The following is an 18,849-nucleotide window of genomic DNA, read 5'->3' on the forward strand; positions in this document are numbered from 1 at the left end:
CAAGTTAAAGGGTATCTATTATGTAAGAATAACAGGTGTAAGTTGAGACTATCTCAGACAACCCAGAATATGATCACACAACACCCAGCAACATTTTCCTATGATAATTAATTTTTCAAAGATTAATGTTATTGAATCACAATTAATTCCCACAAGCACCACCGAAATCCTAATTTTCAGTGGTCTTCGTATCACAACCACATTTCTGGGTTTTCAACAGCCTTCCTGATTCTTGTGTAGCTCTGATCTCCTTACACAGCAACCAAACCAGGGAGAACTGGCACTAGGAATTTTTAAAAATAGATCCAGTACGTCTTAAATACTCTTCTGTCTCCTTGTCTGATCCCATTTGTAGAAATAATATACTTTACCCAGATGAGTAAATATTTTATTTTTCCTCCAGACGCAACCCAATGAGGCTGAATGCTTTTCATTCATAAATCATATTTTTTGAATATGCGTTGTGTGCCAGGAACTGTTTTAAGAATAGATTAGGAAGCCAACCAACAAGTAATAGTCATTATTCTGTCCTGTAGTGGATTACTGGAAATTCGAGTTCATCATTTCTGATCATTTTTCTCTTGGCCACAGATCAACTCTGAAAGCCAATCGATCTTCCTGTAAAGAAGGCTTAGATCAATTTCTGAGGCTCTTGACAACTTTCTGCCTGTTTTAATAAATTGCACCAAAGTGCTTGGCATCGGTCAATAACCACATGCACCCATAAGCACACCACTGTTGGTCATTAGCAGTGTTACTAAATACAAGTAGGCCTGGCACTGCCTACTTCCACTCTCCTCGCCTTTCCTGATTTGCTCTAAGAGAGCATTATCTTGAGTGTCTGGGTTGGCAGGGTCCAGTTTGGTGAGGATGCTCAGGTAGCCGCAGCCTCTGTGGGCTCCCTGTCACCTCCTGTCTCCTGCTGTCTATTCACCATCTGGCCTGGTGTCATTTAGTATGTTTTGCCAAGTGTTGCCATTATTTGTAATTCTCATGTATAAGAGACTGAGAAGCCCTGTGGATGTTTTTTCTTTCAGAGGAAATCAAATCCGACAGTCCTGTGATTGAAAGTCCAGCAAACGGGACCATGGAAGTGGAGCTGGGTGAGTAAGCCCTAGTCGGATGTGCCAAAATCATTCCTGTGAACTCAGATGAAAAGTGGCACGAGTTATATCCTAAGGTGTCCTTATATCTTTGTTTTTTGATTCTTGTGGCAAAAACCTAGCCACATCTGGTTTGCACAGCTCTCCTTTCTCATGAAAACCCAGGCAGAGGCGAAGTTCAAATTAAGAACAAGAACTGTCATCATCCATCTACCTGGCACAGGATTTATCACCAGAGCTAAGTTTTAGGCAGAAGGGTAAGACTCCAGGTCAAAAAGATGATAGTTATTCAAGAAAAAATACTTTTGCAAGTTAATGGACCTTTTTTTTTTTTAACATCAAGAATAAAGCTACATGTGGCTGTGTACATATAAAATTAAATTAAGCCAATTACTTAATTCAGTTAAATTAAAAACTAGTTCCCCAGCCACATTTGCCTTATTTCAAGGGATTAATAATAACCAGTGACTTATGTTGTTGTAGTCCAGACACAAAAACAGATTCTTGTCTCAGAGGATCAGTTCTCTTCATAGAGTAACTGCAGGAAGGCCATGAACAGTTGTTCAAAAATTAGGAGTTTGTAACCTGTGAATTCTGTGCTTTGCCAAGTTTGTCATTCTTAGTGGAAAGTAATAGAAAGAAATTCTTAGATATCAACAAAGATGCAGAGATGACAGTACTCTAAATATAGGCGAATAGAATTTGTGTAGTGTTTCCCATCCTTTAAGTTTCCTTTAAATTATTCTCCTTCAGGGCCTAACCACCCTGCCCCCATCCCTTTCTCTTTTTAGGAATTTCAGTACTGTGCTTGTCTGTTGATGTGCTATGGCCCTTGTAGGGTGACAGAACATACACCTCAGATTTTCTTGCTCCCCTCTCCAAGAACTCCTTTTGCTCTGTTGGCCGTAGTCATGCTGAGAAAGTGTGCCCTAGACCTGTAAAATGGAGAGCTCTGAAGTCTAGATTGCATTGATCCCAGATCCAAAAGTAGCTTCATTTTAGGAGATACTTATTTTAATATATCATGTTGTATCAGAGGCACATTTTACCCAGTCATAGGATTATTCTGACAGATATAAAACAGCCATTGATAAGATTCATACCAATTCCCAATAAAATGACTTAAAAAAATAAGATTTGGGGAATATTTCCTTAACTTAATAAATATCATCAATGTGAATCAGTGGTTACCAACATTTTTTTTTTTTTTTTTTTTGGCACCGAGGATTGAACTCAGGATACTTGGCCACTGAACTCCATCCCCAGCCCTTATTTTATATTTTGTTTAGAGACAGGGTCTCATTGAGTTGCTTAGTGCCTCCCTTTTGCTGAGGCTGGCTTTGAACTCAAGAGCCTCCTGCTCAGCCTCTCCAGATGCTGGGATTATAGGCCTGTGCCACTGTGCCCAGCGGTTCCCAACATTCTTAATGGCAAAGCACTGTAGACATTTTTACTGAAGCCAACAGAAAGACAAAGATGCCTGCCTAATCAGCATGATTTAACATAGTTCTAAAGTACCAAAAATGTGATTGGAGAAGAAACCAAGAGATGCTTACTATAAGGGAAAAAAAAAAGATTTTTTAAATTATTAATTTTAGATCACATAATCATCTATCTGCAAATCCCAAGAGAATTACTGGGAAATTGTAATTATAATTAATATTTTATTTATTAGACATGATAAAATTACCATTCTAAAATATTAGACTTATTTAGAAATAACCAGCTAGAAAATGTAATGGGAAAAGAGATTCCATTTTAATACCAAACGTCTGTAAAAATATATTTTAAAATGTTTTCAAAATGTGTGATGTTTATAAGGGAGGAATAAAACCCCCGAAATATAAAGCTCAGAAAAACTGAGAATTTATGATGGGGGTGGGGTCTTCATAGGGGGAAATTGACTCTTGGGAGTGAAAAAATCTACACCAACAGATAGACTGTATTTCTATTAAAATTTTAGAAGGGATGCCTGAGGCTGTAACTTAGTAGTAGAGCGCTTGCCTAGCACTCAGGAGGCTCTGGATTTGATCCCAGTCAGCATGCCCCACGGCAGGGGGAGGGAAAGTGGGAAGGAGAGAGATGTAGAGGGACTTAAAAATTTACAGAGAAGGAAACAAATATATATATATATATATATATATATATATATATATATATATATGCAAAATGAAAGCCAAAATTGTAATATAGACAAGTATGTTTTTCCTATATGAGAAACTAGAAATTGTAAATGAAAATTCATTCAGATTTAATGGAGAGATTCATTATAGATTTAATGGAGATCTAATAAAAACTGTGAGTGGACTTAAAAATTTTCATATATTCTAAAATTCACTAGGGTGTTAAGATAATATTGGTAAGAAGCAAATACTAAAAAATGATATTAGCCTTTGCTTTAAAACTTCATTAATTAAAAGAATGTGGTAACCTTGGCATGATTGCACCCATTCAGATTAATTGAGAAAGTTCAAACTAAATGAGTATTTATTTTATGATAAAGGCAGCCTTGTGAAATAGCGAGGAGGAAAATTGTTATCAATCATGGGTCGTTCTGGAATGATGACCAGTATTTGGATAAAAACATTAAGTGAAAACTCTCCCTCAAGCTATAGGAAATTGTATTCAAGATAGATCAAAGAATAAAAATAAAACAATAACAAGGAAATCTTATACACCTAAAAAAAATGTACATGGATATTTTCCTGATTTGTTGATAGAAAGCACCTTCTTATTTAAAAATATTTATTTATTCAGGCACTGGAGATTAAACCCAGAAGTGCTCTACCACTGAGCTACATCCCCAGTCCTTTTTATTTTTTATTTTGAGATGGGGTCTTGCTAAGTTACCCAGTCTGGCCTTAAATTTGTGATCCTCCTGTCTTAGCTTCCCCAGTTGCTGAGATTACAGGTGTGTGCTATCAAGCCTGGCTAGAGAGGACTTTTAGAAAAACTATAGTGAAACCAGATAAAAAAAAATTTTAAACTATTTTGACCAAATGAAAAATAAAGAGATCTACATCAAAGAATTCCCATAAGCAATAATAATGTGGAAGCAACCAACTTAGAAAACTACTTAAAACATTTTGTGTGTATTATAAAAAGTTAAAAAATCCTCAGTGAATATAGAGAACCTGCACATCAGTAATATGAACATGAGATTAAACAATGGTTGGTAGTACAAGTGGACCATGGGGAGAGGAAGGGAAGGAATTTATAATGGGGATGGGGTCTTCATAGGGAATGAGGTGGATCAAATTATGTGCATATACAGATACAGTATAATGAATCTCCCTATTACATAAAATTTTAATATACCAGTAAAAATAGTAATAATTTAAAAATGGTTGGTATACATAAGGAACAGTTCTTAAAAGAATCCATGAAATACTAAGCTTATGAAAAATGTTAATTCACCATCAGTTCAAGAAATGCAGATGGGCTGGGGGTGTATGTTGCTCAGTGGTAGAGTACTTGCTTAACATGTTAGAGGTCTTGGGTTTGATCCTCAGCACCACAAAAAAGAAGAAAGGCGGGGGGGTGGGAAGGAAAGAAAAAACAAATGCAAATGAAAATTTAACTTAAGTGCGTTTATTTTCCTCCTTCTCTCCATTGGTAATGATTAAGCAAGACCACATGTTATCCGGGAGTTTGGGGAGAGCAAGCAAATTGGTGCAGACTCCCTTAAGAGAGGAAGTCTGGCCCTTTAATTCAATTCTACTTCCTTATTTTTATTCAGGGTAATATTTCAGGATATGTACAAACACTGATATATAAATAAGGATATTCTCTGGAATAATAATCATATTAATAAAGAGTTAGAAACAAATTTTGTTGAGCAATAGGAAAGTATTAGAGGCTATTTATAGTATTAAATACTAAGCAGCCACAAAACAGTCTATTTTGGAGGACTAATCATGGAGCCTGAAATTCCCAGTCCACAATAATTAAAAAATAGTGGACAATAAAGTCTCATTTATAAAAATTACTTATGTGCACAGAGAAGATAAGGAATGAGACACACAGAGTTATTAATCGTGGGTATCTCTGGGTGGTAAGTTTAAGGCAATTTTCCTCTGTGCTTTTCTAGCATTTAAAATTTTTGTTCCATAGCCATTTGCTAAAATAGATCAAAACCCACTTCATCTTATGGTTAATAATATATTGCTTTGCAGGATCCCACGTCCAATTGGTCTGTAATGTCACTGGCCACCTCACTGACCTTGTCTACTGGAAGTGGAATGGGTCACCAATTTTACCTGATGATCCAATCTTGGTCGAAGACTTTGAATTGTGAGTGTGTCAATCGATGTTATGTTAAAGTCTGTGTCGTATTTTTATATATAACCTTGACAGTTTAATCTAATATTGAAGATTAGTTGAAAGTTGATTGTTCTTAATCCTTTGCTGCCCATTTTGAGTTTCGCTAAGTAAGCTAAACAGATTTGTACGATTTGTACTTTTAAGGTAAAAAAATACATGTCATTATGATGTAAACTCTGGACAACTTAGAAGCCTTTCTCTTAAATTCAGTTATACATGTTGCAACATTCCAAAGAAGCAAGTATCCTGAGTTACTCTTCCTATTTTTTTAAGTAGTTTAGAAAAGACTAAGTGGAGTCAAGAAGCAGACACTCTACTTCCAAGTCTCTATTGGCTTCCCATTATCCCTTACATTATCATTGTCTTCAAAGCACTTTATCACCTGCCCCAGATGAGTGTTGTTTAATGAACAAACTATTCTTGTTTTATGCTTCTCTGTGCCCCATGGATACCAAAATGCTTAGCTTATATTTTTCCTTTTGGAAGCAGGTAATTTTAACTTGATGTCTTTGTTACTGAGTCTCACACGGGTATTGCCAGCAGTCTGCTGAGACAGTGGTTGGTGATTATTTCAGCTGCAGTTTATGTTACAAATAAAGAAATAAACCAGACATGCATCCTTATGTGTAGTTGGTACAATTTATTTACACAATTTTATTTATCCTCTCTCTTGAACAGGATGAACAGTCCTTCAGCCAATAGAAAAACTATACACATTATAACGCTTAATATTTCAAAAGTCAAAAGTCAATTTTATCTATATCCATTTACCTGTTTGGTCAACAGTAAATCTAATATATATTCAGCATACATACGATTAACCCTTCCAGGTAAACAACAGACTTATTTATTTGAAATGCGATCTTTCGTTGCTTCTGTTCTCATAAAAATCTAAGACCTTGAGTTTCCAATGCTGTTTTCCCCTGCCTGGAACTGTCTTCATCTTCTCTGCAGCTGAGCAACTTCTTCCTCTTTATTTCTCAGCTGAGCTATCTGTTCTTATAGGAAGCTTTTCTCATCTGACGTCTGCCCTTAATCTAGTTCTCTGCCGAAGCAGATGAGTTTAGTATGATTTCAGGTATGTCTAAATACAAACAACATACAAAGGTAAACCAAATTTAAAAGATAACCTTTACAGTAGTTTCAAAAGAAAAATAATCAAATACTTAAGAATAAACATAGCAAAAGCTATTCAATCCTCTGTGAAACAATTTAAAAACATATCATTGAGATTGTTATCAGGGATCAGATAGATGTAGGGATATACAATGTTCATAGATTGAAAGACTCAATGTTATAATGATGTTATTTCTCCCAAAATGAATTTATAGATTAAAAATCATTCCAATCAAAATTTCAGCAGTATTTGCATAAGTTAAGTTAGTGTTTGTGTTATGGTGACAGATGTATTTAGTCTAAAAGTCATATGAAAGTGTAAATGACCAAGAATAATAAAGATGGGGGCTGGGGTTGTGGCTCAGTGATAGAGCACTTGCCTTAGCATGTGTGAGGCACTGAGTTCAATCATCAGCACCACATAAAATAAATAAATAAAATAAAGGTATTGTGTCCATCCACAAATAAAAAAAAATTTACTATATGCAGAGTTATGTTTTAGATTTAATTATTTAAAAAAAGAATAATAAAGATGGTCTTAAATACAAATGACAAATCTGGAGTATTTATACAACAGACATCATGATCGTGTATGAAGTTACATTAAGGAGGACTATAAATGTGAACTATCCACTGAGTCAGTTGGGACCTTAACCTGGAAAATGCTGTATCTTGATTTCTACTTTGTACCAAAATCAATCCTAGATGGATCAAAGATCTAACTTGGAAAAGTAAAACAATATAACTTTTAGATACTCTTTTAGAGGATTCTCTTATAACTTTAAGATTCTCTTTTCTGGGTTCCCACAATGAAGGCACTTTCTTCTTTTAGTTTTTAAATTTTGATTCTTCAGTGTTCTCCCCATTAGCTTCCCACTTCTTACCCCTCTCATTCCTCTTCTGTAATCATTGGATGAGTAATTAGAACAAGGCCAGGAGAATGTAGAAATGTGAAAAAACTCCATAAACCTCCTTTTTTTTTTTTTCCTCCCAGCTTTTGGCTTTTCCAAAACTGACTTTTGTATTTCAGGGACCTTTTATAGGCTGTTGAGTGATGCTCTTTGTAAAGCTATAAAGTACTCTATTCTATTTTTTTCTGTCATTGTATATTATGCTATTTACCTGGAAACTTAATAGAATGAACCTTAGTTTTAGGTAGTTTCCATGTCACATTTCTTTGCATAGTATTCATTTTTAGTGATAACAATGAATGAGTTAATACTATCCAAATACAAAGACAATCCCAAATATGTTTTGCTACAATGAAAATGTTTGATTTGTTATACCCAAATTTTTAATTCTTTTTGGTTCTAATACTTTTTTCCCCCTCCTCTTTTCTACTGTAGTGCCTGATTTCCAGAAGCTCTTGATTGGAATATTTGTTACATTAACAATTATAATTACATGCTCTGTTTTCATCTATAAAATCTTCAAGGTTGATATTGTGCTTTGGTACAGGGATTCCTGCTCTGATTTTCTTCCCCCCAAAGGTATAATTTTTGCATTCTTTGAAGTATTTTCTCATTGAAGAGGGCATAGTTAGGAGAGGTAGAAGATGACTAATAGGAATTTTACTGAAGGTTCAAAATGATATGTGGTAGCATGTACAAGAATAGTAGTTATTCTTATGGATATTTCTTATTTCACAACTGACTAGGCTGAATGCCTTATTACTTTAGTTATTCCTTTAGCATTTATATGATGGGATAAGTAGGTATTTAGAACATCTGTCAATAAATTCAGTCAATGACGTGCTTTATGCTGTGTAGGAACATACATCACTTCAAAATTCACTTCGAAAAGAAAGAAATGACTAGATTTTCACAAATCAGAGAGACTTGCAAAAAATACTACAATAATATATATAACACATAAAATACTACAATTATATATATATATAAATAAAATATATAAAATTAAGAATAGATAGAATTCTGGGATGAGACATTTGGGGAAGAATATAAAAACAAGGAGCTGTGAATATTTCTATACCAAATGTACAAAAATTGGCCAATAAATGCAATATAAGAACAGTTTTGTAGTAAAGCACAATGAATAGGAAACTCCTAAGAGATGAATACTTAAAAAAGTATTGGTTCTAAATGCACTACGTTTCTTCATTTTTCCTTTAGCCTCAGATGGAAAGATCTACGATGCATATATCCTCTATCCAAAGACCTTTGGGGAAGGGTCCACCTCGAACTCAGATATTTTTGTGTTTAAAGTGTTGCCTGAGGTCTTGGAAAAACAGTTGGGATATAAACTGTTTATTTATGGAAGGGATGATTATGTTGGAGAAGGTATGTATATAATGCAAAAGAATAAAAGGTTGACTGTTGTGAAACTAGTTGCTAAATCTGGGACCTATCTTTCTAGATGTCTCAACCCAGGTGTACATATATTACAATTTTAAGAATCTCTTCAGACATGTATGATGGTGATTTTCACATTTATTAAATGTATTCACTTCTCCCAGAGTTTATTAGATCAATAATTAATTGATTTTTATTGTTTTGGAAAACACATTGACTCATTAGACCTCGTAATTAATTTTACAACGGACATAATAATATAGGAGTGGTGTAGATCAAATGATTTAACAAGAAACTTTTAAAATTTTGACTTAAAGTTTTCTGAGTTCTAAGTGAATATCCAAGTTTTGTAGGCCAGTTTATAAGTGAGTATATAAAATGGGAAAGACTTCTAATCTTAAGTAAGGCAAGAAAAAAAAAAACTTTAGGAGCTATAGGGACTGAGTGGGAAGAAACTTGTAAGGTTTTGCTTCCAGAGAAAATGATTATAAATAGTAATCTGACTGTCTGTACTGTGCTTCATGTTTTTTAGATGCTATTGAGGTCACTAATGAAAACATCAAGAAAAGCAGAAGACTTATCATCATTTTGGTGACAGACATGTCAGACTTCAGCTGGCTGGGCCATTCATCTGAAGAGCAAATAGTGATATATAATGCTCTCATCCAGGAGGGGATTAAAGTTGTCCTGCTTGAGCTGGAAAAAATCCAAGACTATGAGAAAATGCCAGAATCCATTAAATTCATTAAGCAGAAACATGGGGCTATCTGCTGGTCAGGGGACTTCAGAGAGGGACCTCAGTCTCTAAAGACCAGGTTCTGGAAACAGGTCCGGTACCATATGCCAGCCCAGCGGCGATCTCCTTCATCCAAACACCAGTTATTGTCCATGGCCCATGAGTCAGACTCTAAGGAGAAGCATCAAAGGGAGGTTCACCTGCCTCTCAGGTAGCATGGAGAAGCTTGGCCAAGAATCTTTTGGGTGCATGCAGTCTTAGGTTGTTGAGCCTCCTGCTGACCTAAATCTCTGAGGTCACCTGGAATCACACAGTTAAGGGAGCAGGACTTGGTGACAATGGCAGGCCAGGGCAACTCAGATTAGAGGGCTTGGGAAAGCCTTTATAAAGACCCTCTCTGAATGTTGAACTTCTGAGAAAAAGGCACTGAGACAGTGAGTTGGAAGAAGAAAAAAGAAAAAAACATGAAAGGAATGTTCACCATCTATAGACAATTTTATTAAGTTATCCACAGACTGATGGTGGGGCTTTGGCCATCTCTGGGGATGCTGCAGGATCACTGGCCCCGGGGAGAGTCTCTTCTGGGCAGCACTGCAGATGAAGTGTGCCTGACACCTCACAGAGGAAGGTAGATGTCTTCTTGGAGAACTTTCCATGGCTTGCATTTTCCATACACATCCACAATGAGTTGTCACTTTCCAAAGACCAGATTGCATTTTATAGACCTTGAGAAGTATCATTAAAATGAAAAAGGGGGTTCTCCAGGATTCCAAGGCTGTGAAACCCCCTTAGCTTTCTTTAGAAGACAAAGACTTGTAAAAGCAACAGAAGCAGAAATTGACCCACCTCTTCCACCACTCTTTACTCTTTCCTCCTTGGAATGACTGACCTGAACTTCCACAATCGTCTTCACTTTACTTGGCTCATTGCTTCTTTGGAAAGACAGCTGTGCTTGTCACCCCACCCCGAGTCTCCCAGCCTGTTTTCAAAGCCATCCCCTCACCGTCCTGTGATGTGAGTCCCAGGTTAGCCTCCTGGGCCTCTGCACCTGCTCCGGCGCCTCCATGTTTGCTGAACTTTCTCCTTCCCTTACCGGAAATCCTTCTTGCATTTTCTCCAGATGACCAGCTCTCCAAAGTCAGAGTTGACTTCAGCACTCTGGTTCCTGGGAGCCTTCCCCTAAGACATTGTCACCTTTACAACTCTGTCTGTCCCTCCAGTCAGTTAGCTAGTGCTGCCTGTTGCTGGTCCCCTTACAAAGTGGCTCCCCTCGCCGGAATCTGTGCTGAGGAGAGACCATATGTCTCTCTCTGTCCCTTGCTACCTTCCATAAGCAATTTGCACATGTGAAATACATTTGTATAGTGCTTTATTTTTTTTAAAAAAATGTTTTTGGGTAATTATACCTAATTTTTGCAATTATTCTAATTTTATGTAGAGAGAAAATGACTCTTTTTAAAATTACTCTCTTAATTCTATTGGATCTGGAACTTGAACCTGTATTTTCCTGGCTTCTAGTCCAATGTTTGAATGCTTGCTTTCAAGTCATTAACTGTTCACCCATCACGGATTGCTTTACAGGAGACTACTGAGTCCAGGAGTGTTTTTACATTACAAACAAATTTGATAATTTTCAGGGTTGGAATTTATAAAAACTATGTTTAGGTTTTTATGCACAATATTTTTATTTCCATATGTTCTTTCCTTAAAGGTCAGCATTTCTCAGCCAATTAAAAATGAAAGCAAAGAATGTTTTTTTTTTTTTTTTGGTACAGAAAAAATGTTTCAAAATTTGCTCAGAGGTCTTACGATAATTAGAGCAACTCTGGAAAATCACAAAGCCAAGTTCACGTGACACACACGTGGTTTTCAAAGTTGAATGAACAAGGGCAGGTCTTCTTTTTTTCATATTTTTTGACTACCTAATTATTATGGGTGAAGACAAACGCTTATTTGGAAGGATATTTTTCCCCTGAAGCAGTCAGAACTAGACAAAACCAAACAGAGTTTAATATTTTTGACTCTTCCTTTTCTACCTGTATTCTCCTGGGTCTGATCCATAGCACTGAACAATAGTGCTGCCTTGGGAACTGATATTTTAAAAGAATTGGGCTCTGTTTCTTTGGCTGCACAGAGAGAGCAGGATGTCTCATGAGGTAGAGAGGTGCCATGACTCCCAAGGTCTGCTAGATACTTTAGAAGTTCTGCTGATGATTTTTATCTGTCATCTAGCATATATCGTGCCAAGAAAGCAAGCCAGTTCTGAAACTTAGAATTAGCTAAGGGGTGAGGGTGGGGACAAAATTGGCCATAAAGCAGAGTGTGAGGGTGGAGACAGCCAAGAATTACAAGTAGCTTAGTACTTAGAATTTAGACAGGAACAAGAATCTCAGACAGGAACGCACAGTGTCAGTCCCCAACTCTCCCGGGAGGATCCCAGAGGATGAAGCCACATTCCTGATCCCTGTGACCTGCCCTTGGATTGTTGTCTTCTCTACCAAACACTTTTTAAAGCTCTTCTTTTCATGCTTTCCCCATTAGTTAAATCTTACTGCACTTTTCAGTGGTTTGTTTTTAAGTCAGTCTGAGTGCTGAAGAAAAGTCTGTAAATGCAACAAAATATTTAATTACCAGTGGTTAAAACTGATTTAGCAGAATCCATATTTTCCCTCCCCTTTCTTTTTGATTTCACTTGCAATGAAAGCCAAGGTATTGAGCCATTTTTAATGACATTTTTGATAAATTATGTTTGTGCTGGTTAATGAAGGGTTTTATTTTTTGTAAATTGTTTGTATAATTCTGCAGCAGATGCCAAGTATTTTTATATCTTAAAACACCAAGTTTATGTATAGTGTGCATCATTGATCAATAGACTGTACTTGTTTTCCAATAAAATTGTTAAACTTTGTACTGAATATTATTGAAAATCTGTTTCTCTGCCTGCCCTTTCCACAGCATACCTGCACACTTCCAGACCTGATGTAGAGTGAGCACGCCTTCTTCAGAGAGACCTTCTGGGGGTGGTGGGCCGTGAGAAGGGGGATGGAGTTCAGAGGTCGCTGGCCATACATTGAGCCCTGACCTCTGCTGCATTGTGTAGCCTCATTTGTACCCAGTTTGCTTACTTCTAAAGTAGATTAAAATATGAGTCTTATTATTAATTATTAAACTTTTGCTTATCCAAAAATTGATAATGGCAACATTTGTATGAACTTTTTAACATTTTACACAAGGTCTCTATTTATATTCTGTGACACAGGAGTTGGACAAAATTGGCTAGCTAGGAGTCCAAAATGCATGTGCTGAAGCTTATAAACTCTGATGATTAGAGCTCATTCCCATCTGGTCAGTACCTCCCCGTTCTTAAACTTCCCTGCACTTCCAAGGAGCAGGTGGTTCTGTCAGTACCTGGGGAGAAATGGAAGGTGCCAGGTGGACCTAGAGTCTCGGACTCCACTGGAAATGCTACCTCCATCTACCTGGTGTGAAGCCTTAGATAAACTATTTGAACCCTGTTTTTTTGCCTATAAAATGGTTACAATTCCTAATTCATAGAGTTGCATAAGGATTGAAAGATTAAGTGGATTACAAGAGGCACAGTGCCTAGCATGAAGTAGGACCTTAGGAAATGGTGGCTTTTTTTAGTAGCTATTCTATGAACTAACTTGGCTCTCTTGAGTCCTATTAGAAAGGATTTATAAACAAGATGTGGCAATGGACCCTAAGAGGTACTAAAAATAAGGACAAAGGACACATTGAATTATTTTGCAATGCTGAGATCTGGAGCCCTGCCCAGACCACAGCCCCAAATGCGAAAGGATATTTAGTGGTCTAAATAAAAACAGATTTAACATACTTCTGAGTGATGTTTCAATAAATCCCTCAATAAAAATCAACAATGTAGAAACTTATAAAAGTTTAGGAAGCAGATATCTGGTAAGTTTGCCTATCCTGAATTTCTCACCAATATAATTCAGAGAGCTTTCCATTATTTTTTGTTCTTTAACCAGTTAATGTTTTTTAGCAAATTTTTAGGAAAAAACTAACAATCATTTAAAGAGTCATATTTCCCCCTTTCTTTATCAGATAATTTTTTTTTGTGAGTAAATGGAAAATAGCTTTTGGTGGTGGTGGGGTGGTGAGGCGCTAGGGGAAATCTTCCAGAATTCATTCATTCTTTTTTTAAAAAAATTATTACTTTAATGTTAAATTATTTTATGATATCAACACAGTGCATAATCATTATAGATAAATTATAAAATAATAACAATAGTGAAAATGTCCATAACCCCATTCACTGACACATCCATTGCTATTTCGATGGTGCTCACCTTTCCAGATGTATTTTTTTATATTAAAATTTAAAAATTTTTTTCTAATTAGTTAAACATGACAGCAGAATGCATTTTGTTTCATTGCACACAAATGGAGCATAGCTCTTCATTTCTCTGGTTGTACATGATGTAGAATCACACCATTTGTGCAATCATACATGTACCCAGGGTAATGATGTCCATCTCATTCCATCATTACCTACCCCTATGCCCCCTCCCCACTTCCCCTCCATTTCCACAATCCAAAGTTCCTCCATTCTTCCCACGCCCCTCCCCACCATTATGGATCAGCATCCACTTATCAGAGAGAACATTCGGCCTTTGGGGTTTTGGGATTGGCTTACTCCACTTAGCAGGATGTTCTCCAACTCTATCCATTTACCTGCAAAAGCTATAATTTTATTCTCTTTCTGAATTATTTCTTGAAAGGAATCCCATCTGATGAAAGAGACATGAATTATAAATTCCCAAATTGTCTCAATTTTGAAACTAGGGCAAAGCACCTAATTGTGTAACACGGAGTGTGGATGTCAGGTGGGTTCTTTGTCTCAGGAATTTGAAGAATGAAATCCAGGGACACAAGGGTGAGAGCAAAGTAAAAGGATTTGGGAAGGGAAGGGAAGGGGAGGGAAGGGAAGGGGAGGGGAGGGGAGGGGAGGGGAGGGCAGGGGAGGGCTCCTGAAGAGGGAGGGGTCCCAAGAGGAGGATACCAATGAGTGTCTGTTGTCTAGGGAGTTTTAAAGGCATACCTGATGGCCGAGCACAGGTGATTGGTGGGAACTATTTTAATGAGGAATGCCAGCTTGGACCTATCAAGCTCTTTAGGCTCTGGGTTTAATAAGCCAATCAGGAGTGCACAATCTTAATACCTTATTTACACAATTAAGAGGATGGGTCCAATCTTGTGTTTTGGGACGTCTTTTGGAGAAGAGAGAGTGCGACAGAATGGGGTAGATTTATTGATTAGCTTTTGCTAAGGGTAGGAATCGCTAAGAAAGAGATATTATGGTTGAAGCTGCTAGGAACAGTAACAGGTGTTAAGGAGCCTTTGCAGTTGGAGCTGTCAGGGGCAGCAAGTAACAGGATGTCCTCCAGACCTGATGTCTCCTTGCAAAATGGCATGATGTTCTCTTGCCCTCCTCCCATCCTGAGACCCTTCTCCTGTCAGCCTATAGGAGGTCTACCTTCCCACCTCATCCCCCTCAATTGCTTTGAATCCAGTTTTTTCATCTGTAAAACTGTACTTCCTGTTTTATAAGGTGTTACTATGTAGAAAATCTCCATCCAGTACCTGGGATAGAATCTCAAAATATATTTCCTTAATTTTACCATTGGATGAGTACAGATAAAATGAAAAGTTCTTCTTTTACTAAAATGAAATAAACAAATGCACCACTACAATAGCAAGAATTCATAAAATATAAAAGAGTGCACTTAAAAATGTACATGGGGGAAACACATGAAAGGAAATTTAATGGAATGTAATAACATTTTATAAACAAAGTATGAAAGCCCGTGCCTGTGTGTGTGTGTGTGTGTGTGTGTGTGTGTGTGAACATTATGGAGAGTAAGAATTACAGAAAATAGGTGGTTATGAGTAAAGCCAAAACTTGCTCATCTTAATACGTGTTGCTCAGGGTTCTCCTGAGTTGGGTTGGCTGATTCAGGTACATAAATCCTGTATGTTCACTTTAAATCTGAACCCCAGTCTCTAACTCAGCAGTCTCTAAAATTTGCAGCCGTTAGACCAGTTGAACCGGTATCTCCTGAATCTGGGCTCTTGTGATCCTGTTGACTTCTCTAGTGCTGTGCTTAACCAATTGGGAAGTTAATTTAATCACAAAGGGAAAGTCTATGAAGTTTATCTGTCTTAGAACTTTTTTTTTTGCGGGGGTGGGGTGGGGTGGGGTGGGGTGGGGTGGTAGGATTGAACTCAGGGGCACTCAACCACTGAGCCACATCTGCAGCTCTATTTGTATTTTATTTAGAGACAAGGTCTCACTGAGTTGCTTAGTGCCTCTCTTTGCTGAGGCTGGCTTTGAGCTTGCTATCCTCCTGCCTCAGTCTCCTGAGCCTCTGGGATTACAGGAGTGCACTACCACGCCTGTCTTGTCTTAGAACATTTGACTTGGAAGTGAGCCTAAGTGTCACTGGGTTTGGCTTCCGGGTCTGGGAAGGGCTTCACTGATAACCATTCCTATGGTGTTCACTGGTTTTTTCTTAATTTAACCGTCCTGGGCATAGATTCCTCAGACTTTGTTAGTGAGAGGGCATTGCATGTTTCCCAGCTCATGTGGGAATCCACTTCTCTTTTGCCTGTGTGGTTCATTCTGCCTGCCCACAACTCCACTTTCTCTCCTCAGCCATCTTATTTGGTTATCCTATTATTTTGAGCCAGCCCTGGCTTCTCGTTTGCCTTAAGGCTATGGATGGAGACCATCATTTTTGCTTGTTTCTTTGTTTTGTTAACACTTTTCATTGTTAAATGATATCCCTCATTCTACTTACTTGTTTCTGAATTCTTGTGTTTCTTAAAACCAGACCCCATGACCTTCCCCAAATTCCAAGGGGGAAACATGTTTGCTCTCAAGCTTATATTTATTAGTGCTAACCATGTGCCAAACCAAAGGGTGAAGAGAAAGTTGTTATTATAAAAGATCTTAAATCCCTGACCAACGTATTTTGGACATATCCTTTGGAGTAGGTGTGTGGGCACTATTGGGGACTATTGGTTAGGAGAATGTCAGGCACAGAGAAACAAGTTCACTGGGAACTGTTGTGAGTTCAGAGGCAGTAAAAGATGCAGGAGAGGAAGTCTGTCAGGAACTTGGTGTGGTAAGTCCTCTGTGAGCTGATTGTATTAGATTAATATTTTATTTATGGAATTAGGTACGATGATCTCCCTTTTATCTATTTCCTTTTGCTAGCTATTATATTTGTGAGATTTATTTATTGTTGTCTGTGTTAGCACGTTTCTCATGCCCGGATGCTATCCCATTGTGTGACTCTACACATCTGTTTTATCCCTTCTATTATTCATGGACATTTGAGTACATTCTTGTTTCTGACTATCTTGAATACTGAGGCTAAGAACATGCTGGCAACTACCTCTTTTGGTGACCATCTGTAGGGGTTCTCATTTGGGGTATCCCTCAAGTGGATTTGCTAAGTTAGCTTCAGCCGAGTTCACCACATGGTTTTCCTAAGTGGTTGTGCCCATTCATGCTCAGCCAGTGGTGGAGAGTGTGTTGTTCCACATCCTCACTAACACTTGGTGTCCTCAATCTTTCTAATTTTAGCCATTTTGGTGGGGTCTAGTGGTAACAATAACATTTAAAAATGTACAGAAGATTAATCTTTTTCTGCTTTACATCTTCTAATAGCTTTTAATTTTACTTAGAATAAAACCCATTTTTTTTTTTTTTGGCTACCTGCCCCTGTATTATCTAGCATCTGCCTATATCCATGACTACCTTTTTGGCCCCCCACCACCCATTTGCTGTAAGCTGGTCACACTGGTACAGTTCTCTCTTATTTGGAAATTCCCAAACTCTTTTTCCTCCTTTTGTACTGGCTTGTTCCTTCTATGGGGAGAGGGCTTCCCCCAGATACCTACTTGGTGGCTGCTTCATCTTTGTTCCTATCTGATATCCTACATGGTTCTCATGAGCCTAAAATCATCTTTTCAAACTTTCTTCATGACTAGACAAAGGAATGATTTGAAGCTCCAAGAGAGCTCTTCTCCAGCTGTTTCCAGCACTTAGCACATCATCTGGCACTCCGTGGGAACTGTACTCAGCTCTGAGGAGTCAGTGGATGTGTGGGAGGGTAGGGTTAGGCTCAGGCCTGCAGCAAACCAGCTGCTCTTAGCACCATCCTTGTGTCTCCCACTGCGTCTTTTATCTCTGGAAGTTCATTTCGTTCCAATAATAAAAGTCTACCATGAAATTGCTGCTATGTTTTCCCAATTTCAGAGACAGGACATATAAAAATGGAAGGACTTTGGTGGGGCCCCAAATGTTGGATTTTGGGCCATTTGATCCGTGCTTGTGAACAAAGTTCTACTACGTGCTTACTAGGAAACTGTAGTTGCAAATTATATCCAGTGAAAAATCATCAGATGTTTAGTCAGAACAAATAAAAGGCACTATGCATCAGGTAAAATGTAATTTTATATGAAATATTTACTAAAAATATCTTCTGAATATGCATCATGTACTGGACTGAGGATTAAATATGTTGAAGGTAAAAGTCAGCCGATCAGAACCCCTCAACACCTCCATCACACACAGATGACCTGCTTTTGCTAGCTCTTAAAAGGAGAGAATGAATCTCTAGAGGGAGTTGATTTGAATTATAAACACATAAATCCATAGAAAATGTCAGTTACTCACCTAGTGAATGGTGCTTTTAAAGGACTGGCTAAGAATATTCAGACTGCCCAAATGGGAAAGAATGAGATAAGTGGAGTTGGGGGCACCAGGATAAAATATCAATGCCTGTCAAACATCTCTTTCAGGTCTGACAGGGCTTGATGGAGATCTTACAATGATCAAAGTGGAGATGAGGGGTGTTGCTGGGAGAATACAGTGAGACATATGTGCCTCCCTGTGAAGGCAAACACATGAGATTCTAGAGGTAGAATTGAATGGGTTCCCTGCAGATAGGTGATATGAAGGCATGCAGACAAGTGGGTTAAAGGAGAAACATGAAAGGGATTTCACATGGAGAATATAATATGAATGGTTGATAACATAAGCAAAGATGTTCCTCTTTCCTAGTAATTAGGAAGTGGAAAAAAAAATCACAAGATAGGTTTTATACCACCAGACTGGCAAAACTCGCAATATTTACTATTGTAACATTACCAAATATTGTCAAGAATATGAAGAAATGAAACTCTTCTTCTCTAAAGAATATGACTG

General features: G+C 37.6%; 1 protein-coding gene across 11 annotated transcripts in view; it reads left to right on the plus strand.

The window, feature by feature from the left end:
- Window positions 1-12,505, plus strand: part of Il1r1 (interleukin 1 receptor type 1) — an 80,628-nt gene extending 68,123 nt beyond the window's left edge. For all 11 annotated transcript variants that reach the window (XM_046420028.2, XM_046420026.2, XM_046420032.2 and 8 more), the window contains 6 exons: window positions 1,038-1,103; window positions 5,279-5,396; window positions 6,105-6,256; window positions 7,889-8,032; window positions 8,675-8,842; window positions 9,387-12,505. In XM_046420028.2, the coding sequence (XP_046275984.1) occupies window positions 1,038-1,103; window positions 5,279-5,396; window positions 6,105-6,256; window positions 7,889-8,032; window positions 8,675-8,842; window positions 9,387-9,805 (1,067 nt within the window). In that variant the 3' untranslated portion in view covers window positions 9,806-12,505. The remainder of the gene's footprint in view (window positions 1-1,037; window positions 1,104-5,278; window positions 5,397-6,104; window positions 6,257-7,888; window positions 8,033-8,674; window positions 8,843-9,386) is intronic.
- Window positions 12,506-18,849: the final 6,344 nt, after the last annotated feature.

The sequence above is a fragment of the Marmota monax genome, unplaced genomic scaffold (assembly GCF_021218885.2).
Source record: "Marmota monax isolate L192 unplaced genomic scaffold, Marmota_monax_Labrador192_F-V1.1 WCK01_AAM20220418_F8-fsc00178, whole genome shotgun sequence".
In the NCBI taxonomy this organism is placed as follows: domain Eukaryota; kingdom Metazoa; phylum Chordata; class Mammalia; order Rodentia; family Sciuridae; genus Marmota; species Marmota monax.